This window comes from Talaromyces marneffei, chromosome 1, assembly GCF_009556855.1.
Source record: "Talaromyces marneffei chromosome 1, complete sequence".
NCBI classification, from domain to species: Eukaryota; Fungi; Ascomycota; class Eurotiomycetes; order Eurotiales; family Trichocomaceae; genus Talaromyces; species Talaromyces marneffei.
Genome location: NC_072348.1, coordinates 1,805,255 through 1,827,600, shown reverse-complemented (window position 1 = coordinate 1,827,600; position 22,346 = coordinate 1,805,255). Strand labels below are relative to the sequence as shown.

The 22,346-nt window shown below is 47.0% G+C and overlaps 7 protein-coding genes across 7 annotated transcripts; 4 read left to right on the top strand and 3 right to left on the bottom strand.

Moving 5' to 3' along the window:
- Positions 1–204: 204 nt before the first annotated feature.
- EYB26_000680 (uncharacterized protein) lies at positions 205–2,203 on the top strand (the record flags this gene model as incomplete). The annotated part of the gene is made up of 4 exons (XM_054259996.1): positions 205–275; positions 339–1,729; positions 1,784–2,102; positions 2,158–2,203. 4 exons carry the CDS (start codon positions 205–207, stop codon positions 2,201–2,203), a joined length of 1,827 nt encoding a protein of 608 aa, XP_054115971.1.
- A 2,895-nt stretch (positions 2,204–5,098) lies between these two features.
- EYB26_000679 (uncharacterized protein) lies at positions 5,099–7,953 on the top strand (the record flags this gene model as incomplete). The annotated part of the gene is made up of 5 exons (XM_054259995.1): positions 5,099–5,259; positions 5,310–5,370; positions 5,443–5,943; positions 6,010–6,195; positions 6,247–7,953. The coding sequence occupies 5 exons, from the start codon at positions 5,099–5,101 to the stop codon at positions 7,951–7,953; spliced, it is 2,616 nt and encodes an 871-aa protein (XP_054115970.1).
- A 1,995-nt stretch (positions 7,954–9,948) lies between these two features.
- Positions 9,949–12,092, top strand: EYB26_000678 (uncharacterized protein; the record flags this gene model as incomplete). Its single annotated transcript, XM_054259994.1, has 4 exons — positions 9,949–10,012; positions 10,074–10,190; positions 10,277–11,800; positions 11,863–12,092. 4 exons carry the CDS (start codon positions 9,949–9,951, stop codon positions 12,090–12,092), a joined length of 1,935 nt encoding a protein of 644 aa, XP_054115969.1.
- Positions 12,093–12,870: 778 nt separating this feature from the next.
- EYB26_000677 (uncharacterized protein) lies at positions 12,871–13,371 on the bottom strand (the record flags this gene model as incomplete). The annotated part of the gene is made up of 1 exon (XM_054259993.1): positions 12,871–13,371. One exon carries the CDS (start codon positions 13,369–13,371, stop codon positions 12,871–12,873), a length of 501 nt encoding a protein of 166 aa, XP_054115968.1.
- A 2,767-nt stretch (positions 13,372–16,138) lies between these two features.
- EYB26_000676 (uncharacterized protein) lies at positions 16,139–17,534 on the bottom strand (the record flags this gene model as incomplete). Its single annotated transcript, XM_054259992.1, has 7 exons — positions 16,139–16,191; positions 16,246–16,384; positions 16,439–16,473; positions 16,531–16,953; positions 17,034–17,114; positions 17,179–17,291; positions 17,359–17,534. The coding sequence occupies 7 exons, from the start codon at positions 17,532–17,534 to the stop codon at positions 16,139–16,141; spliced, it is 1,020 nt and encodes a 339-aa protein (XP_054115967.1).
- A 969-nt stretch (positions 17,535–18,503) lies between these two features.
- Positions 18,504–19,163, top strand: EYB26_000675 (uncharacterized protein; the record flags this gene model as incomplete). The annotated part of the gene is made up of 5 exons (XM_054259991.1): positions 18,504–18,586; positions 18,653–18,678; positions 18,754–18,863; positions 18,933–18,958; positions 19,019–19,163. 5 exons carry the CDS (start codon positions 18,504–18,506, stop codon positions 19,161–19,163), a joined length of 390 nt encoding a protein of 129 aa, XP_054115966.1.
- A 478-nt stretch (positions 19,164–19,641) lies between these two features.
- EYB26_000674 (uncharacterized protein) lies at positions 19,642–21,714 on the bottom strand (the record flags this gene model as incomplete). Its single annotated transcript, XM_054259990.1, has 2 exons — positions 19,642–21,270; positions 21,328–21,714. The coding sequence occupies 2 exons, from the start codon at positions 21,712–21,714 to the stop codon at positions 19,642–19,644; spliced, it is 2,016 nt and encodes a 671-aa protein (XP_054115965.1).
- Between the last annotated feature and the right edge of the window lie 632 nt (positions 21,715–22,346).

Genomic DNA, 22,346 nt, shown 5'->3' with positions numbered 1-22,346 from the left:
CACTGCAGAGTAAAGTCAGCTACAGTCATTCATTCACCGCCGACATCAACTGATCATTTCTTTTTTTACCGTCCAATTATTTTTTGTGGTACGTGGTTAAGCTAGCTACTGATGAATCGAGAGTAGGAGACAAGAGACTTACACTTTTTCTTCTCCTAGACAATCTCCGCTCTGAGCAGTTAGCTCAAGCACCCAACGGTAAAAATGTTTTTGTCACAAACTCGAGGGCGGTTGGCCTCGGCTCTGAAGGCCTTTCAGAGCGCTCAATTTGCCTCGTGAGTTATTGATTCTATCTCAATTGATTTTATACATAATTATCTGACTGATTGTGCTCGCAGTCGCTCGCTCTCAACTACACTCCCTCGCCGAAGCGACGATGAAGGCCTCAACAAGGTCTCCCGAACCATCACACAGCCCATCTCCCAAGGAGCTTCGCAAGCCATGTTGTACGCTACGGGACTGTCAGAAGCTGACATGAACAAAGCCCAAGTCGGAATTTCCTCGGTGTGGCTGACCGGCAACCCATGCAATATGCATCTCCTCGAACTCAACAACCTCGTTAAGAAGGGTGTGGAGAAAGCCGGGTTGATCGGATACCAGTTCAACACAGTCGGTGTCAGTGATGGAATTAGTATGGGTACCAAAGGAATGCGCTTCTCTCTCCAGAGCCGAGATCTTATTGCCGATTCGATTGAGACTGTCATGGGTGGCCAATGGTACGATGCTAACATTAGCATCCCCGGTTGCGACAAGAATATGCCCGGTGTTATTATGGCTATGGGCCGAGTGAACAGGCCTAGTTTGATGGTTTACGGAGGTTCTATCAAGGCTGGTTGCGCCGCGACGCAGAACAATGCCGATATTGATATTGTGTCTGCTTTCCAGGCCTACGGTCAGTTTTTGTCGGGCGAATTCACTGAGAAGGAGCGCTTCGATGTCATTCGCCACGCTTGCCCCGGTCAGGGTGCTTGCGGTGGTATGTACACCGCCAACACTTTGGCTAGTGCTATTGAGATCATGGGTATGACTTTGCCCGGATCTTCATCCAACCCAGCCGACTCCAAGGTCAAGGAGCTTGAGTGTTTGGCTGCTGGCGAGGCCATCAAGACCCTCTTGAAGGAGGATATCCGTCCTTCGGATATTTTGACACGCCAGGCATTCGAGAACGCCATGATTCTTGTCAACATCACTGGTGGATCCACCAACGCAGTTCTTCACTTGATCGCCATCGCGGACTCCGTCGGCATCAAATTGACCATCGACGACTTCCAAGCCGTCTCTGACCGCACCCCCTACCTTGCCGATCTTAAGCCATCCGGCAAGTACGTTTTCAACGACTTGTACCAGGTCGGAGGAACCCCCTCTTTGATCAAATTCTTGATCAAGGAAGGTTTGATTGATGGCACTGGAATTACTGTTACCGGAAAGACGCTCGCCGAGAACGTCAAGGATGTCCCTGATTTCCCCGAGGACCAGAAGATCATCCGTCCCTTGTCGAACCCTATCAAGCCTACCGGCCATATTCAGATTCTACGAGGCAGCCTTGCGCCAGAGGGCTGTGTTGGTAAGATTACTGGAAAGGAGGGAACCATTTTCAAGGGCAAGGCTCGTGTCTTTGACGATGAGGATTCTTTCGTTACTGCGCTCGAGCGCAAGGAGATTAAGCAGGAGGACAAGACTGTTGTTGTCATTCGCTACTGTGGCCCTAAGGGTGGTCCAGGAATGCCTGGTATGCTTTTCGATCCTTTCTCTCTACTGTTCAATGAACATACTAACTTGTCAGAAATGTTGAAACCTTCCTCCGCCCTCATGGGTGCCGGACTCGGTAAATCCTGCGCTCTCATCACAGACGGCCGCTTCTCCGGCGGTTCTCACGGATTCTTGATCGGTCACATTGTCCCCGAGGCCGCCGTCGGCGGACCCATCGGACTAGTTAAGGATGGCGACGACATCACCATTGACGCCGAGAGCCGTGTTCTAGATTTGCATGTCGAGGAGAGCGAGCTGGCCTCGCGTCGCCAGCAATGGGAAGCGGACCGCGCAGCTGGAAAGTTGCCTGCTACTGGTTTGACTATGCGGGGAACTCTAGGAAAATATGCCAAGTATGTTTGATTCTTTCGTCGGTTTGAACCTCCACGCTAATGTTTCTTGTTGCAGACTTGTCAGTGATGCCAGCCACGGCTGTGTTACGGATGCTTTGTAAGATGGCAATTGCATAGAAGAGATTAAAAAAAAATTGGATAGGAGCAAATATAAAAAATTAATGTACGTTTAGAAATTAGTACTTGGTTACCCAGATCTATTTTGCCAGGCATTCTAGTCGAACATGTGTCGGATCTGCTTCCCACGTTTACTGAGTGCATCGTAGTCTTTTCAACCTAACGGATAGATAGGTGAGGTACAAAGTCCATGCAGCCGGTGTAGTGTGGGCTTATCCCTTGCGTTGTCGCAGTTGTGACATCCACGTATACGTATTCATTGCACTCGGATGTGGCGTTGATGTGACCTGTATGCCGATTAGGTATCACTTTTGAGTTGAAACTTGAATCGGATTATTTGGTAGGGCCCGTGTGCGTTCTTGACAGTCAAGATACGTTCAGTCGACATTGAAATTGGGCAGTTGACATTGAGGATTTCACGTAATTAACTAAGAGTTTAGCAACAGCCGTGTTCGTAGGGCTTATCTAGGTAGCAGAGATTTTGCCCTTGTGTGTTACAATTGCCAGAAAAATACTTGCTCGAGAAGCTAACTGATGTTGGTGAAACTGACTCATGCAGTGCTATAGGTATACCTAGTAAGCTAGTTAGGTAGGTATATCAGCTATATTATTAACATTTTATAGTTCCAAGATAGCCTCGTTCATACGCAAGAGCGACAGTGCTCCTTTAGAGTTGGTTTCGTGCATATGACTCGAAACTTTCTGTGGTGTAGGTAGTAAACATTCTCAACCTTCGATTTTGCATCTTTTACATGTTCCGGCCATGCCTTGATTGATCTGTCTCATGTACACTCTCAGATACGTGTAGAAACCATGTTCTCGGCCTGCATTGGGCTCGGTATGTGCGGCTAATTACTCCTGTTTTTAGAACATTTGAGAAAAATCGCAATGCACACGTTAGTTCTTAGTAGGTAATAGGTATCGCTCGCAGTGGGATAGTTGACTAGTGGGCTCTGTTCTGGTTTAGCGGAGACTGCGGCTTGGAAAGAAGCACGATTGTATAGTTACACGACAAAGTTTATCTGATGGGTTGACTTTCAGTTGAGCTTCAATGTGGAAACCAAATTCTTGCTCGGGAATTCTCGACGTTCACCTCTCGACTTCTGTTTCCCCCACGTGAAGTGGTTACTCCTACATGGCTTATCTCTCTCGTTTCTTGTTTCTTGTCTTGGTCTGGCGTTGTGTTCTATCTAGGGATTTGGTGCGACGGATGTTCGAGTTAGGGCTTATTGCCACTGGCCAGGGAGGTGCCTGGCAAAGCCTCACGGAATTGAAAGCAATCCCACACAGGCAGATCCATGGATGGCCATTTATTTACGGCTCAGTGAAGGCGCGTACTAACCACAAACAACGTAGGCAGTATCTACAATATACCATATTGGGGGTTCTCCTCCGTACGTACGTAGGTTGCCGTCGCCTAGCGTAAGCCAGGTGGATTCCACCCAGTATGTTACCTTTCCCAGCCATGTGGTTCTGCTCTCCACCGAAGATCTTGGAACCCAGTGAAAACTTGACAAGAGCGAACACGAATCCCGTATGTAGGGCTGCTAAGGGTAATATCAACCGAAAATTTTTTTGATCCATCAAGTAATGGATTCTACGATGTGAAACGGTGACTGAAAACAAAGGCACCTCATTGTGCATACTACATAGTGCGTATCTAAGTAGATAGGCTTTTCCAGGCCAAGGCTCATGACTACGTACTACAGGGTACGTATCACTCCTGCAGGTCTTGGCCTGGACTTTTGGTATTGTAACCTAACTATTGTTTCCTAAATGTGGCGCTGCGCATGAAGTGCAGGGATGGTACCTAGGTTGGTAGGTAACTGATGAGCTTGAATTTCCCGCTCAAGTATCCGTAGGCTTCGTGGCTAGTAGGCTGCTACGTACGTACGTACCAGGGAGGTATGGTATGTAGCAATAAATCTAGACTCCATGACAAATGGCTACCCCTCTGGCCGTGCGGACCAAATCAGATACAAGGAAATAAATTAACTCCTCTACATAGTCTAGTAAATACTCTCAGATCTTGGGATGCTCTTGGTAATTCCGGATCACGCTAGCCTCGACACTTGCTTGGATTTACAATTAGGGCACATAGTCGCGATCTAGGTTCATGTGGCTGACTGAAGGCAGGATCCCTAGTGCGCAATCCATGCCCTGCCAACTCATAGGTTGCTACAAGTTTGGTTCGTCTGAAATTTCCAAGGATGTGTACTTTCAAGGAACGGAGCCCAGTTTTATGATTTACTGCGCTCTATTCTACTCTTGGGGGAAGGCCGTACACTATCGCGATCTCTCCCTCGGGAAGCACGAAGAATCGAGTAAGACTGGGATCTCGTAGCGCCACTGTTGGCGACCAGCCCTAGATAGTAGAGGTCCAGTCAGGTCTTTGCCTAGATATTAACTTCATATCGGCTCAGCTTGCATTTTCCTACAAAAAAGCTTCGTGAAGTTCATGTTATGCATGACATTGGCCCACAAATCTCCGACCTGTCTTTGTTTTCTTTGTCTGTCCGGATCACACGGAGCAAGTTCCACATCCTTGATAGATCTGAAATTGAACCGGATGGATTGATCCAATCCCACTTTTTTGTAGTGCATCCAGCCAAGGGGGGGGGGGGATTTGCTTCGTTTTCTACGATGGCCGGCCACATGGCATTTTTAGCTTTAGGATAGATACCCATCAGACTTTTTTTCCGGTTTTGACCTCGGATTGCCCCGTTCTTCTGCTGCACAGCATTTGACCTGTGTTATATCTTAATGCCATGCCATGACTTCCTGTCTGGTATAGCTTCTTCCTTCTTATACTCCAGAAGACCTTGTCAAGCCTGCCTACCTACCTAGTTGGTAAGTACATGTAGGTAAGCAGGTACACAATGACTGTGCCAACACAGCAAATGCTGAACGGCCTGGTGCCGATGCCAGTCTACTACGATGCCAGTTACATTGCTCTCTCGTATATTGTCAGTGTTATGGGCTCGGCAACTTGTCTGGAGCTGCTGCATCGTCGATCCTCACGATCTGGTTTGCTAAATTGGTTCGTACGGATTCGTCCTTGTCGCCGCTCTGTCTAATGAGGGTTTTCAGGTATCTGCTACTAGCCTCATCTCTTGCCATGGGAGGGATTGGTATCTATAGTATGCACTTTGTGAGTGGCCCTTAACGCAGCCCTTCTCGAGATCCACCTTTCGCAATTGCATGGCTAATACCACGGGAATAGATCGGAAACAGAGCAATTGTACTTGGTGACGGCAGCGACGTGCAACAGATATCATACAACATCCAGTTCACAATCGTCTCCCTATTCTTGCCGATATTAGTCTTATCGACCGCTTTCTATGCCATTTCCTTCGAAGAAAAGCCATCGATTATACGCCTCCTTGCCGGTGGAATTGGAACCGGCTCCGCGATCTGCGCTATGCACTACCTTGGCCAGCTCGGAATCTCGAATTATCGCTGCTCATATGGACCAGCCTTCATCGTTGGCGCTGCTCTTATCGCGTGTGTCTCTGCTACTATCGCCCTGAGCATCTTCTTTAGATGGAAAGCCGCCTGGACGAATAGCTGGTGGCGACGACTAGCCTGCGCAACGTTGTTGGCCAGTGCTGTCTCCGGGATGCATTGGACAGCTGCTGTGGGCACTGAGTATCATCGCATCCCAGGGTTTTTGGGGGCTGGGCAGCTGTCGCGGAGTCAGACGGTCATTATCTGTGCGGCATTGGTAGGTTATAGTCTCAAACTGCCCAGTATGCATGTTGTTTGGACCGGAATGCTAATTGCCATATAGTCATTTGCGGCGTGTCTCACTCTCACAATTTGTGCAATCATTGCTGGAGGTCGTCGACACCAGTCAACTACTCGAGCCCGTCAATTAGTCTTGTCTTGTGTGTTCTTCGATCCTGCTGGTCGTATTATGGTGTCACCACAAGCTCTTCTCCCGACACGGAAAGTCGTGGATCGTTATATACATACTGTATGTTACTTCTGCTTGCCCTTTACTCTTCAGATAACTGATTGAAGGCAGTCCATAAAAGACGACGACTTTGGCCGTACACATCCCGCCTTCTTATGGGCATTCCGTGCATCCCGTAACTGGACTCTGATTAAAGGCATTATCCCATCGATGAAAAACACCCTGCAAAGCAACGAACTAGAGCTCAAGCGACTTATCAATCAGCGCGGCATTGTGACCGGAAATGACCAGGGCCCGGAATTCAAGTTCGACACTATTTTTAAACATTTCTTTTGTATAACAGCGCAGAATCTGGCGGATGAATTGCGTCTACCCCTTTCTGGTCTCGGAGAACTTTATCATCAAGTTTTATCCACGGTTACTCAGGTGTCAAGGTTTGAGCTTGGATCAAGGGCATTGCCTAGAATAGGGAAGGGTCAGCTCATGTTCACTGTACGTCAGTTGGACGAAGACGAGGCAGGAAAGTTCATGGCCAACGGCTATCGCTTCGCCCCGATTGAGCGAGTCACAGATATCCTGTCTCGTCGTAGTCATTTGTCGCCCACAGATCTCGCTATCCATCTACATGAGATGCGTGATTACGCCAGCAGCGATAGAGGTTACACTCCAGGAGTCCACCTCGTTGCTTTTGGTCTACGCCCAACAATCCGAGAACATTTCGAAATACTTACTCGGGCTGGTGGTGGGATGGCATTGCCGAGTTCAACGCTTCCAATCTCCTCCCTTACAAAAGCCGATCTGGAGTTACTCAATTCCATGGATGAATGTGGATTTACGGCGTGTCTGAAACAACTGCTAGCCTTGAAAAATAATATGGGAGGTAGCAATGGCAGCGTCAGCAGTGTTGACAGTCTTTCGTCAACAGCTTCGGAAGAATCATTCGCTACATATTTGTATCGAGCTGTGGTTGAGTTGATGACTATTCTACCTGAGAATATTGCATCAGCCGCGCGGCTCTCCGCAAAACCGCTTCTAGCACCGTGTCACCGACTATCGCCCTCGGATCCAGAGCAATGCGTACTGATTTGTTTCCGTGTGGTGTCTGCTTTGGATACTCGAATCTCCGACCCCAATCTCGCATTCACCCCTCTCAGGCTCTTCAGGGTACACGAACAGGTCCACGACAAAACGGGCGAGCGTGAACGCTTCATGCGCGAAATAAATGCCGAGTTTGCATCTTACTCGGCACAATCAACAGCAATCCACAAGGAGGAAGAGAAATCGACGAAGCCCTCGAAAACGATCCCCGTCTTTCCGAGCAAGATCTGGAGCCGCATTCAGCCAGGCACGAGCAGCAAAAAGATCCAATTACCGGGTCGGCTTACGCGTGCTACTTCACAAGAAAGCTTGGTTCAGCTACAGTCGGAAATACCTAAATCGGCTCTCCTGTCGGCCCCCAAACCACCACCCACAGGCGATAGTCCGACAAGAAACGTTCTCAATCCATTCACCAATGAAATTCTTGTGAGCAAGGAAGTGACTGTGGACGTGGCGCGATTAGACGAGGTTGAAATGACAGATATACCGACAAGACGGAAATCATCTATAAAACCAAACGCCTCATCAGCACCCCGGAACAACGACTCGAGTAATAGGTATCAGGTTGATGGGCACGTCAATTACTCGACAGCGTTGTTGGCAGGTGCTGAGAGGAAAACAGTTATCGAAGGTGGTCTCGCCAGATTTGGTACGACTTATGTTGATGAGTTATATGGTTTGTGCTTGGGTAGGGAGGTTAGGATGAAACCTGGCCTCTAGAATTACGACAACGCAGGTGAGAGATGATTTTTTTTTTGTGTGCTGTTCAAATGTGTACTTCCAAGGCTGCTCGAGAGGTTAGGGCTGGGTCCTCGGGGGATATACGTAGGGTTACATATGATGGGGTTGTGGTGGGTGTCCTGGTTAGGTATGTGGTTGGCCCATGCACCATGGGTCTTTGTTGTCATATATTATTGTACATCGGGGTATATGGGCAATGTACTTTCAGTGTATCCAATTGTAAATAATTCAAGAATTGTACAAATTTGATTTGATTAGTATTCGAAGATGTAACTGTCCTGGTGTACCTGACTTAGACCGGGCCCCCAAATAGTCAAAGAGAAGATATGATTGTTGGTATCTCATACTGACTAGGTAACTAATTGTGGTGGTCAGCAATAAACGATGATTAAGGATGTATATATATATATTGAATAGTGAGTTACTTGTGTATTGCATGAAGATCCTTGACGTTGATGTGCAAAAGTCCAACACCAACCGAGTGGATCAGCAATGAGCAATCTATTTATGGACCATCGAGTTGCCTAGTATGATTATGATCATTCCTTTGAAAACGGACCTGGAGGACATGCACGTGTCCTGCCATGTGTAGATCACGTAACTGAAAACCCCTACCCCGGTCTTTGTGTAGCCGAGCCTGATGGTTATGGTAGCACGAGGAGCAGCTATATAAAAGACGAGTGCTTTGAAAGACCAACTATCAGCATTCTTCGATCCCGTCCTTTGCCGGCGTTTAGGTATAGTCAATGTACGAGGTTTGGTTCTTGTGGTTATTGAGCACCAAATACCTCCAAAATGAAACGTAATATCGTGCTCATAGCCAGGCTTGAATAAGGTGTGCTAACTATAATGTGGCGAATTCATATGATCGGCCGTCGAGAACCCCAAGATCGTCGGACCTCATTCGGTACGGAAGCGGCCGGCTGCACTTTCTCACCAACAGTACGGAGTACCTAATTACAGTAACATATAAGTTAACTATGTAGTACGTAGTGACTAATGACTTGTAACTACTAGGGTAACTACTAAGTTGGTGCCCAACATTTGCTGCAATCTGGTTCTTGCTCATCTCTTTGTCCTACAACGAAGTTCAACAAGTTCAATGCTAGAGTAACCTACCTGCCAAGGACGCCAACTCCAAGACGACTGTGCCAAGCGATACTTGTCACGGTCAGAAATACGTACTCGGTAAGTCTGTAATCCGTAAGTTATCATATCGAGGCTGAAAAGAGGCTTAAACCCCCCAATAAAATCAACTGATTGGGCGGGCCGTGTCCGAGACAATTTTAGCCCTTTTTGATTTTGCAATTACGTATCACGTCTTCACGAGCCGACAAGCCAAGTGGCGTGGCCGTACAGCAAGTTCCTTTCTGGATTAGTTCCGACATGGATGCAAACTACGTCTCTGCTAGACAAGATGTACAGCGTAGAAAATACATACATACTACCAGTACGGAGTACGCAGCAGGCATGACCGAAATGAATACTCCGTACGGAACAATCAATAATGGCGAGGAATCAACGGAAATTCCAAGCGTAATTTACGGCATCGTTCCGTACTGTACCGGTAACGAGACAGATGATAAGGTTAGTGGAGGCTGACCGAAAACGGAAAAGCCCGCTGAAGCAAGAAAATAGCAGCCCCACACTATCACACCATTTGCATCGCACCATGCCCGATGGGGTTTGGAGGAATGCTTTCCGGCAGCCTGATTGGCTGCAATAGCCACCGTATTGAGGTAACTGTTTAACAAAATGGAACAAATCTGGTCGTCCTCGGACGCTAGCGCATATCCGGCATAGCGGGCTGCTGTCCCAGACAGAATACGGCTGTGCGATTGGCTGCATTACGTCGAAATTTTACTCTGTACTCTGTCCTATGGGGCTTGGCTGGCTGGTGTCATCAAAGTCCAGACAGATAGCTCACTTCTGCCCTTTTCCGTGAGCGGAAGATTCGACGCCGCCCCATGCAGGATGGCGAAGCCCACGCTGGGGGGCCTTGGTTTCCCTGTCATCCCCAAAGCCCATCCTCTTCCTAGTTCATACTATACGTATCAGCGAGCCTGATAGTGCGATAGTCAGATAGTGACTCACGCTAGTTACTGGAAGCGGATTACGGGAAGAGGGTAGGAACGACCAGATCGGAAAAGCCTCGAGGCTGAACCGCATTGCGGGTCGACCATGCGCTGATTCGCATCTCTCTGCAATTTGCACTAGTAAGCATTGCTTACCTGAAATCATACTAGTCGGAAACAAGACAAACATGGCTGGACTAACCTTCATCTTCTCCTTTTCTCTTTAGAACATCCAACGGTCAGCGTCTTCCTTGTACATACTCCGAAGCCATCGTGCTATCGCCACTCGTTTCTCTACCATCGCCTGCTCTGTCCTCTGATCCCCATTCCGACTCACTTCCTTCGGTCATCCTTTGGAGATTTGACCCGGGACAGAGACAGAGGGGGATCATTCAGCAAAGAAGGAGGAGGGGAATTGGAAACAACGACCAGCAGACCAAAAAAAAAATATTTCAAGATGAATCACAAATATTCATTACTGGGCTGGGCGTCTTCCAGACAGGGGCCATTTCAATTGCGAATTGGTCGCCTAGCGTATTTCGCTACCGTCACCGTCGTCGCTCTTTTCGTTTTCTCTCTCGCCTACGTCTATGTCGAAGAACCGCCGTTCTGGAAACCTGGGCCACCTCACCAATCCCTTGATGATATGGATACTGGTAGCGCGCATATCATGGTCTCACCGGGCTCTCACACCGAGCCAGAAGCATCTCCTCTCCCAACATTATCATCGCTGCCTCGGCCTGCGTTGGGATCCTCCCATGATACAACTTCCTCCGAAGATGACCTAGCCTCAGCTGTTTCAAGTCTGCACAAGCCAGAAGGCTTGAGGGTCGTTGGTATTATCTTCTATGGACGTCGCGATCGTTCGTCTATACTTGAATGCTACCTGCGCCAAAATTTGGTTTCCAGTGGTGGCTGGTTGGACGAGGTCATTTTCGCCGCAAACACCGATAACCAAGAAGATCTCGCCTGGCTCGATCGAGTAGCCGGTGCATCAGGAGGTGATTACAAGGTCGTGCGTATGGAAGAGAAGGGTTATGGCAACGTTTATGAAGCCTCCTTCAAGGAACGAAATACGATTTATGTCAAGATTGATGACGACGTCGTCTTTATCGACCCGCAGGCCATTCCCAAAGCCGTCACCACACTGATCAACAACCCGAATGCGCTGATGATCTCAGCCAATGTCGTCAACAGCCCTGCACTGGGCTGGTGGCATTATCATTCCGACGTTGCACGACCATACAAACCGGAGCTGGAGCCAAATAAGACGGCACTGGCCACACGTGGAAATGGTGCATGGAGGGCATCTCAACTACCAACATGGTCCGGCGACCACGATCTTGATTTCACCAGGTTTGAGAATTTCACCGACTACTTCAACGTCGATAAGCCAGAAGACATTCCCAAACATCGTTGGTTGCCCACACGAAATGAAACGGATATGTACACTTCAAGCATTGCCGCCACAAATGCAGAGGGCGGACCTCATCTTACACAATGGGAAATCGGTGCTCAGAATCATTACGCTTTTTTCGAACACCTTGAGAACAATGAATTGGGCAAGTACTTCTTGTCCAAGGACTATGGCAAGGGCACGATTTGGCATATGCGCGGCTATCGATTGAGTATCAACTTTATTGCCATGCATGGATCGGACGTGCTTGATTATATGGATATCATCACGGGACACCCACAAGGTGACGATGAGCATCAGTTGACCGTTGAGATGCCACGGTTGCTCCGACGACGTGAGTCTCTCACACACAAATAGACTAATAATATATATGATTTCATGCTGACCAATATCTAGCCGTCCTTGTTGAATCCCAATCCATCGTTTCACACTTCTCGTACGGACCTCAACGCTGGCTCCACAAAACCGACATCCTAGATCGGTATTTCAACTACGCGAATGACAACGTTTGCCCCGAGCAGAGTCTCATCGATCCACTGAACCCGGACAAGACATGGAAATTACCCTCGAACCCTACGAAATCCTCACACTCTTCACCTTCGTCCACGAAAGCGTCCCTCTCATGATTCTTCATCAGGAAAAGCCGAGATGGCGTGACACAGCTTCTTGAAGACCGAGAGTAACCACCTCCTTTCTCTCTCTTGTGACTTATTTACTTCGGTTATTGGCGTTTCGGAACATAATGATCCCAAGATCGGTTTCCAACGGAGTACACGGTTGTATTCTAATACTTATTTCTGGATCTTTCATACATTTTCATTTTCTTCTTGAGCCGATACATATCACACACATACTTTGGGGAGCGGCGCGATTTTTTGTTGATGTTTCACGGGTTAGCATATATTTCTTGCATGACATTCAAAACTTTTTTTTGCTTTTTTTTTTCTATTTATAATCATCATTCTCATCTTGTATATAGGCTAAAAAAGACGTGCTTGATCCTCCATTGGGCATCATTTCTAATACTACATATTGTACCAGGCTATTCACACTATTTGTAAGTGGTAAATGCAGAATTCATATATTATTTGAGCTGGACACTTCTATCATACACATGTATTCATAGAATCAACCTCAACTGATATCTAATTTGTGGGTACATCGAGATTGTGAGTCGCGTGGCTGCAAGGACCCCCTGCATATCCTGATCGACATTCTTAAGATCACGTTCCTCTCACATCATACAAAATTGCACAATTTCCCCGATATCCAAAGATGCCGCCGTTGTTGTAAGCTCGATCTAAACCTGGGTTGGCAGATCTGTCTCGATAAGGTTGGAAGTATATCCAGAACTTCAAACTCATCCATGGGGTACACTATATCGCTTTTTCCCACAATGTTTTATCACATCTTTTGGCTGTGAGTTCGTAAGCCAAGTTTGTAGCCTGTAGTCCAGACGATTATAAGTCCGGCCAGGAAGCACACCAACGCCATAACAGTCAGCCAATGTACCGTACATAGAAACAGGATCATTGCATCTTCCCATATAGAAGTTGAAGGAAGACAGTCCAGATGAACCCAGTCATCGCCGTGCCCCTCTTCCTCGACTTGGTCTCCCTGGTTTTCATCAATGATTTCAAGTGGATGGCCGCGTTCGTCCTTGTCGTCCTTCACGACGATGTCACGTTGATGCGTGTCGAGACTGTTCTCAGAGACTGCTTTGCTTGTCACAGCTTTGCAGACCATAGATGATGACTGAAGACTTGCTTCGTGACGGGGAGGCGTATACTGTAGACATGGCTTTGGAAGTGATCTTGGAGAAGCAACCGTTCGTTCTCTAGCCTGACGCGGTGGATCTGGACTTTTCATGAGCCATTCATGAACTTTAGCATGAGGGGAGACCATATTTGACAGTCTCGTATCTGAAGGGAGGATAGACTTTAAAAATATTTTGAGCGAGAGCTCTTCGTCTTCGTAGTTGAGGGGCGAGTCAAAAAACGAGCCTGTGGATGTGAAACGAGGACGAAAACAAAGGGTGGGTTAAATGTTGTTGTAGAAACTCACAACTTTCAGCACATTTACTGGAAGTATCCGGTTTCCTATGCATGGTCTGGAAATTTTAGTGCTGTGAAGAATGAAATCACCGGTAAATGGTTTAGTAGTATTGAATGCCTCGACCTGTTTCTTCTCTATCTAAGACTGAGTTTCGTATAAATCATGATGATCCCTTTGATATGTTGGCGGGGAGGGATTAGCAAGACATAGTTTGCAATAAACATTTAGTCACACAAGTTAGGAAACCGCTCCCTTGAACATCAAGACTCAAGGAATGCTTCCTCCAGCCATCAAAAGTCTAATCCTCGTACGCTCTGATTTCTTCCCATTCTCCCTGACCCTGCAGCTGGTCATAGTTCTCATCGAAGCTATTCACGATCCGCTCGAGAGTCCCCCACACACACCACCATAGATCCCACAATCCCAGTGCCCATGGGAGGAAAATGAAGATGATCCAAGAACTGAATCCAAGAAAACCAAGCGTTGTGCCCCCTATTAAGAGACATGTCACGACGTTAACCCCTCCGGTGCGTATGGTCCAGTACTGTGTCTTGAGATCGTTGAAAATGGCCAGCAAGTAAGCATTCAAGGTCATAAGACTAGCCAACACAGCATTGTGGGTTGTTTGTGGTGACTGCCGGTGGTGGCATCGCTCGCAGACGATGGATGGCGTGGCAGTCGATCCTCTGTGGCCGAAGATTCGACGTAGGCCCCTGATGATACCACGAAACCATTCAAACATTCTTTTCTGATTTGAAGTTCCCTGGCAGCTTTTTCTTGTTCTTCTCGAGCTCGACACCTCCTTTCTTAGCCTGAACAGTTTCAAAACTTGATGATAGTTACTGCCGACGTACCCTTTGAACGATTCAACTCAGGCTTTCAATGCAAGACCACCAGGTTTAGCTCTGATAACTGAAGTCTTTGAAGGAAATTGTTGTTTTTGTGAAACGAAAGGAGGGATAAGATTTGTGGCGTGTGAGATATGAAAGGATGAAAATGAACAGAGAGAAAGACCTAATGATGGACCAATATATAGTGATGAGAGTTCGTGAGCGTTTACTCCTTCGTTTCACATGTCCCATCCACCTGATTTGTTCCCAAGGTTCCCTCCAGTGAGCTATATATTTCTTGCAAAGACTTTGGATATTTCTTCTTAGCCCTTGATTTGATACGGGCAGGATCCCATCCAAAGCCATTGCCAACATATTCTTGTACGTTCCTCTCCCTTCTAACCGTGGGCATTACCGATAGTTATGGAAGACTTCGTCTTCAACAAGGAAGCCGTCGGCTTTGGTTGATATCATTCTTGCGATCTGCATGCAATCTGGACTGGCTTTTCTACCCCGGGAGATCTCCAGCTCAGAACCCAAGACTGTTGTGAATGGTAACGATGCGACCATTGCGGGTAGATGGTACTACCATCGATTACAGATGCTTTTGAATTCACAACTCGAAAGCCCATCATTGATGACACTTCAATGTCAAATTCTCTCTGTGAAGTATCTCTGCAATGCCTCCTATCAGAACATCGCCTACAGCGGCTTGGCGACCGCTATTTGAACAGCACATCTGCTTGGTATGCATCTCGAGCCTCCGGTAGATATACCGCGAGAGCAAAAAGAGTTGCGCAAGCGACTGTGGTGGACCCTGTACTGTATGGAGTGTAAAACGTGCATGAAATTGGATCGTCCGTGGAGCGCCCCGTTCTCATTAATCTCTTGTCAACTACTAGCCGATGACCGTCAACTGGCCTTGATATCCGGCCCCAAATTTGCCTCCTATGGGGAAAATTTGACCTGACTGACATACACCTTGCAAATGACCAAGATGATGCTCTCCGTTCGGGCCCTGTTTGTTGCATTCGCCAACAAGTGTGGAGACGTCGTGGCGAGCAACTCAGGGATGGGAGTGCTCCGAAGCTGGGAAAGCCAAGTGCCAGATGGGATAAAAACAAAGAGGAAGGGTGGCGTAGCGCTTTCAACTCACCGGGCGACCCTCGATATCGAATTATACGCTCCCCTTTGGCTTCAGCGACAACGTCTTATGTTTGAGCTGCTTTATCATAACCTTGCCTTGAATCTATACCGTCCGTTTTTATGCTTTCCCTCTACCTTCGCTGAAAATTATATATAGCTCTGGGTCATTAAATTCAGCTCCAGAGGCCTACTTCATTCGTATCTAGGAACCTTGAATGTCGACAATTGGATATCTCAGCTCAGTCTCCAGATTTCATGGAGCTGATAAGTTTCCCAATGTCGGGTACGACGGACCTGGGATTCTCGCTTGATCCGTTCGCTGGCCTCGAGCAGTTCTACTCGGGCTCCGAGAATCCTGCCGATACCTGGGTGCTTAACCAGAATTGATACCACAGTTTACCTGTCCCTTTCTTACTTCTTTTATGATTAGCAGTATTCGATGGTCATCATCTAAGTTTGCAGAGTGAAAGACAAAATCGATTTCAGTAGCAACCAATCTGAAAAATTTCATTACATTGAAGTGACTCAATACCTATTCTCATGATTAATATATTGATCATTATAATTGTACCTCAAAACTACCATGTCATGTGCCTTCGATAAACAGAGTTTTTTGATCGTATTGACATTTAGAATCGCTCCTAGTTCATCTTGATCACTGAGCGGAATCGGACGCTTCCCTTCAGCATAGCATCTATAAACACATCAATATTGTACTACGGAAGATCGGGATGGGTAATTATCATACCATAAGCCTCATTAGCTTTCTCGAGAGGGAACGTCTCGACCATGCACTTGATATCTTGCAACCCGGCAAACTGAATTGCCTCTTCTGAGTCGATTGCATGTCCACTTGGCCATGAGTGAACTGATGATCCGTAACGCATCTGTAAGATTATTAGCACAACTGTTGCCTCATTGGAAAGTCCAGGTACACTAACCAGAATAGCTGTATTGACCGGAAGATCGTCGACAACTGGAATCCAACTGATTAGAACTATGTTGATCGAGAGACATTTGAGACAGTACTTACTAGACAAAATAAGCAATTTCCCTTGAATTCCGAGCCCCTTCAACAACGGAGTAATGGAGTTCTTGTCAGGAGCAGTCGACACAATCAAAGAAGCACCTCCCAGCTTCTGCAATGCTTCACCAACATCTTCTTTACTACCATCAATATACTCATGAGCGCCGAGTTGTCTAGCAAACGTCTCCTTTTTGCTATCTCGTGATAGGGCCACGACACGATATCCGAATTTGTTGGCGTATTGTAATGCGAGATGTCCTAAGCCGCCGAGACCTTGAATGGCAACCGTTGAGCCGGGAGGGACTTGCATTTGACGCATTGAATTGAAGACTGTTACACCGGCGCAGAGCATGGGCGCGTATGTTGCGGCATCGACGTCTGGAGGGATGCGGACGGCGGCCTCCGAGCGGATAGTGCAGTATTCAGCGTCTGGTATAAATGTCAATAAAAAATTCTCAATTGACTGCTTTGGGGGAAAAAAAAGAGATAGGGCTAAGGGATTGACATACATCCGCCATCTCTTGTTATGCCATTTACGAGCTGGTTGTCGCACATTTGATAATGACCAGTCTTGCAAGCTCTGCATGTGCCTATGATAGATGTTAGACACTTCTTCTCCCTTCAACTGTGTCTTCCATTGAGGTAAAATCCTACCATCATGTCCTCCATGCCATCCACCACCAACTCGATCACCGACTGTCCATCCTGAAACCCCACTGCCAACAGCGACGACTTTTCCGATTATCTCATGACCTGGAACTTGTGGGCTAGTAAGAACAAATTCAATACAAGTTAGTCTTAATTTTCTCGATTGTAACCCAGGAATAATCATACAATCCACCGCCCATGTAATCGTGTTGTGCAATAGTATCTGAAAAGCAAACACCGCATGCCTCAACTTGAACCAGAATCTCACGTGGGGCAGGAGGGGTAAGATTGGCCTCTTCGATGACCAGTGGACCACCGGCTTCATTGAAAACGGCTTTTCGGAATGTCTTTGGTAGACTCATTTTGATTTCGGATCGGATATTTTTTTTGAATGTTCTTGAAAGCTGTTCTAACTTTGGCAACTGCAGGTGATATGTATCCGTAAGGAGAACCGAAGCTTTGTGTCAAAAGGAAATATCAATGCAAGATCTAAGCGGTAATGCACATAATTTATAATCCTCAACAACAGAAAGACATTTTCACGAGATACAAGAAAGCATGCGTTTGAGAGTTGGAGTTGTAGGAGCAACTAATTACCCAAAGGAGTAAGCGGAGTTTGTCTAGCCCTAATTCGAGTGTTTTGTCATGCAATGAGGGGTTCAACTTACCCATTGTATTGTATCTCGCCAATCATATTCCGAACCATTGCTACGGTAAACCTTTTTCTATTTTAAATTTGTGGAAGACTTTTGGGTATTCTCCCTTTTCAGGCTGCATGTCTATAGTGCATTCTTATTGTGTCCAATGTGTAGATGCTTCTTCCTATTCGGAACTCCGGTTCCACCGGAGCACATCGAAATCATTGCACAGATCTACGTGAGTAGCATAATCGTACATCATGATTCTTTTCATTATTATATAAATTCGATATACTTGATTTATAATCATGGTATATGCCCCCGTATCTAAGAATGAGGAAGAAGTTTTTGTCACACAGATCAACATGCAGGAGTTTCTTTGTGGCAACCCTAAAAGTATAGAGCCGAGTGACATCGGTTTCCAGAATCGTGGGAAAGCAATGATTGATAAGTTCCGAGTTTCAGTCATATAGACCGAAGACATAAAAGCATAAAAGCCCCTGTGAGCTCGATCCATCATGATAGTCTTCCACAACTCGTCCTTCAAATAAATTCGGACGAAGGTCCAATCCCTACTTCGATTCTCATCTCTGCCAGCGCAAGCCAGGCAAGTCTTAGTAACTAGTTGACTGATCAAAATTATATTTCGATTCTTGACTAGAAACGGGATTATCAACCCTGTTCAAAGTCACCATGACGGTTGAAGGGCATTGCAACTGCGGCAGCATTCGGGTAACCCTCAATGAGGTCCCGGAAAGCTGCATTCTCTGCTACTGGTAAGCATGCAATGAAGATATTGTATCTCTGTCCTGAATTCATTTTACTAATTGCCTGGTTTATAGTGACAATTGTCGACGGTCAGGTGGCTGTAAGTTTCATGCTTTTCCCTACATGCTTCTGGGTGGGTTCTGTCTAAACTCAAGACTAACCATTGATTGCATAGTATCGTCCATGAATTTCCTTCTCAACGCATCTACTATCGTAGTACATGACCCCGACAACGTTCTACGGAAGTATACAGACAAGAATACCACCACCGGAGGAGTCATAGAGGTACGTATGAACCTCTGATTTATTAATTGAACCGATGACAAGAGTCATTAACGTATATCTCTGTTCCAGCGACGGTTCTGTGGTACGTGTGGAAGGTAAGTCCCACCTAGTCAGGGTTTCTTTTCAGCCCAATGCCCTAATTCCAATTCTTACAGTCCAATCTTGTCTCTCGACCTCGCGGACCCAGGAACTGTCTTCTTGAAGGCGTCATTGTTAGACATTGAAGATACACCGCAGCCTAGAAAGGAGAATTTTCCGCACAAAAAACCTCAATGGATGGGAGAAGTCAATTATCTTTGAGTGGCTTGATTTGAGACGAATGGATGATCATGTCAATTATGGGTATGGTTGTTCAAGGTGTACGATAAGACTGAAGCAGGAGGGACGCCACGATGAGCATAGTACATGATGTGTTAAGAGTTTGTATGGTTGAAAATGATATTGATAATAATTCACTATGTTCGGTAATAGACAAATCAATATATGTAACAAGATAAAGGCAAACCCTTGTCCTGCACCATCATTCCTGTACATGTAACGCCCCGTAAGATATGCACATAAGAGTGAAACGCCTTATTCCTTGGGGCCCTTCCCATCATTCCAAAAAAAAAAAAAACCAAGAATCTCATAACCGTTGAGATTCACAAGAACATATAACATACTTGTCGAACCTTCGCAATGCTAAACAGGGTATATATTGACCCACACGGGATAGAAGAAGAAAAAAACAAAAGCAAAGTCCAGTGATAAGAACAAATGGAAGAGTATGGTGGAAGGATTAGTTCTTGAAACTGTAAATGCGCACTTCACAGTCTTCGCTGCCTGTCACGAAACAGCTGTCGCCTAAACCAACGCAGGTTACAGGACCGGAATGGCCAGTAAACGTACGCTCGCATTTACCAGTCCTCGGGTCCCATATCTTGACCATTCGATCTTCGGCACCAGATACAATGCGCAGCGTGTCGGCAGACAATGCCCAAACACCTTCCAAGTGCCCGAAGAAGGTTCGTAGGCAGCGCCCGGTATACGTTTCCCATAAGCGGATAGTTGAGTCTAGAGCGCTTGTAAGGATGTATCGTGGAGGTGCAGGACGGTCACCTTCAAAGAATGCCGCAGTTGGAGAGCAGGATACTTGACTAGAGGGGGATTCGTCTCCGGATACGGATGCGTTGCTGTCTTCCTCGTGGCTTGCATCATGACCCTCTTCAAACTCGAATTCTCTCGGCAAAGGGATGACTTGTTGCACCTGGCCGACGTGGCCTTGAAAAGTTCGGATGCATTGTTTAGAATCAAGATCCCACAGTTTGACGGTGCAGTCATCTGATGCGGAGAGTACAGTTCGTGAGCAGCTGTCAACGCGAACGGCATTGACCCAGTCAGAGTGGCCTCTTAGAAGGAATGTAGACTTGTCCTCAAAGTTCCAGATCTTGACGGTTTTGTCAGTCGATCCTGAGGCCAAGATGCTATTTTGAAAATGCAATCCTATGATACCGCCGAGATGACCGGTATACGTGGAAATGCATTCTCCGGTCCGCCAGTTCCACACCTTGAGAGTGCGATCTATGCTTCCGCTGATGAGCTTGGTCTCATCAAATTGCAAGCAACGAATACCCGAAGTATGTCCAGTAAGAGTGCGAAGCTCCTCGCCGGTCTCCATATCCCATATTTTAATAGTCGTATCATAAGAGCCCGTGGCAAGAATGTTGTCCTCGAATTGTAGACACATGACTCCATTTGTATGACCTTTGAAGACTTTGACTGAGCATCGGCCATATTTCCAATTCGTTCCGACTTTGAATCGGTCTTTGTAAACGTCCTTCCAGGGTCGAAAGTTGGTTTTGTAAATATTGGTGTCTTCCTCTATTGGCAGGCGCTGGCGTTTGACAGTCTGAGAGTCGGATGCTTCCAAGTCTTCGGCCGTGCGCTTCACACCTGAAGTCGCATCAACCGATTGTACGGTGACAGATGCTTCAGGGATTACGGAAACGCCCAACGCACGTTTCTCGATTTGTTCTTTTGAAGCTCGTAGTCGTTTACGTTCAAGCAACGGTAGTCCCCATCCGCACTTTGTACATTTGCGATGGATATGTTGTTCGCACATTCGATGCCAGACGACATCATCGTCGGCAAGACATTTCCAACCCCGGGATACTTGAGCGGCGCGGCAAAGAGAAGCGGTGTCGAGGTAGGATAAGATCTTGAAAGAAATTTCAGGCGGTAGTGCAGTAATAAAGTCAATGCGAATAAGGTCTCGTACGCTGCTGGATATCAAGGACAACTGAGGAAAGCAGCATTGAGCGAGAATGCCCCGAAGCATGAGCTCTCGCTGCTTAGCGGGGGCAGCCGAAAACAAGGACCACACGTGAGCTATCCCCTGTTGATCGCTTTGTGGAAGAGATTGCAGTTCCTTTCCGACATTAGTATTGCTATCCACCGGCCACATATCCGACTGAGATGAACGTACCCATTGCAGGTGATCCATGGACGGTTCGTCGGCTTGTCGGCGACATTTCAGATCGGGCCTGTGACGATAACAGTACCTTGAGTTCATGTACCTAGGCGGGGGTCCTGCGGACTTGCTGATGCCTGTTCCAAGGGGAGCATATTGGCTTGGGATGTGTTTAGCCAGGAAAGGAGCAATGTTTTCGTTGGCCAGTTTCGCTTTGGAGATTGCTCGTTCTTGATGCGTGTGGTCGTCGGTCAATTGATGCGAATCGGAAGAATTGTCAAATATCGACCGCACGCCATTGTATGGAGTCATAGTGTTGTCCTCTGGTAGGCCTTGCTTGCGGGGTGTCGGATTGAACAAGGATTCCTTTGCATCCCGCAATACCGAGTTCTCGTTGTGCATACCTGGAAAGTTGGCCCAAATCTAGCAGTATAAGTCGAATAGCGCAAAATGAATAGATTCCCCGCGGAAGCGGTCAAGTCGAATGAGTAGTGGTTGTTGGGTTGCCTTATCGCAAAACAGTAGTCATTCGAAAGGTGTAACGGAGTAGACCGATGTAACGGACAGTCAGGAATTTAAGTCAACAGCCACTCAAAACAGTCGCAACGAAGATACCTGATCATTCCACGGGCTGACTGAAATGACAGATGAAGGGACATCTGGATTTGTCAGAGGCGCAGTAAGACGGTAGGTAGTTATAAGTTGACGACGGAGCCCGATGTTCTGGCGTGATTGTTAGTTAGATTGGTCGAAAAAACAAGTACCCTGATGGAATCACGTGCGAGATTTGACTGATATCGCCATCGATCTGGCAGAAATCTATGCGCAGCCAATCACAGCTAGATCACGCCATCATGGCCGCCTCGCCGCCTTTGCAAAAATGGCTGTCACGCCATCGGCTGGCTTCTTTCCCTTTTGGGCAGGCTGGCCCCACCAGTGCGTTCGTTCCCCGGATTGGATCTCGGATCGTGTCCCGTGACTTCCAGCTAGCCTTATCATCAGCTTGTCGAGCTATCTCGAACTCCTTATCCTGG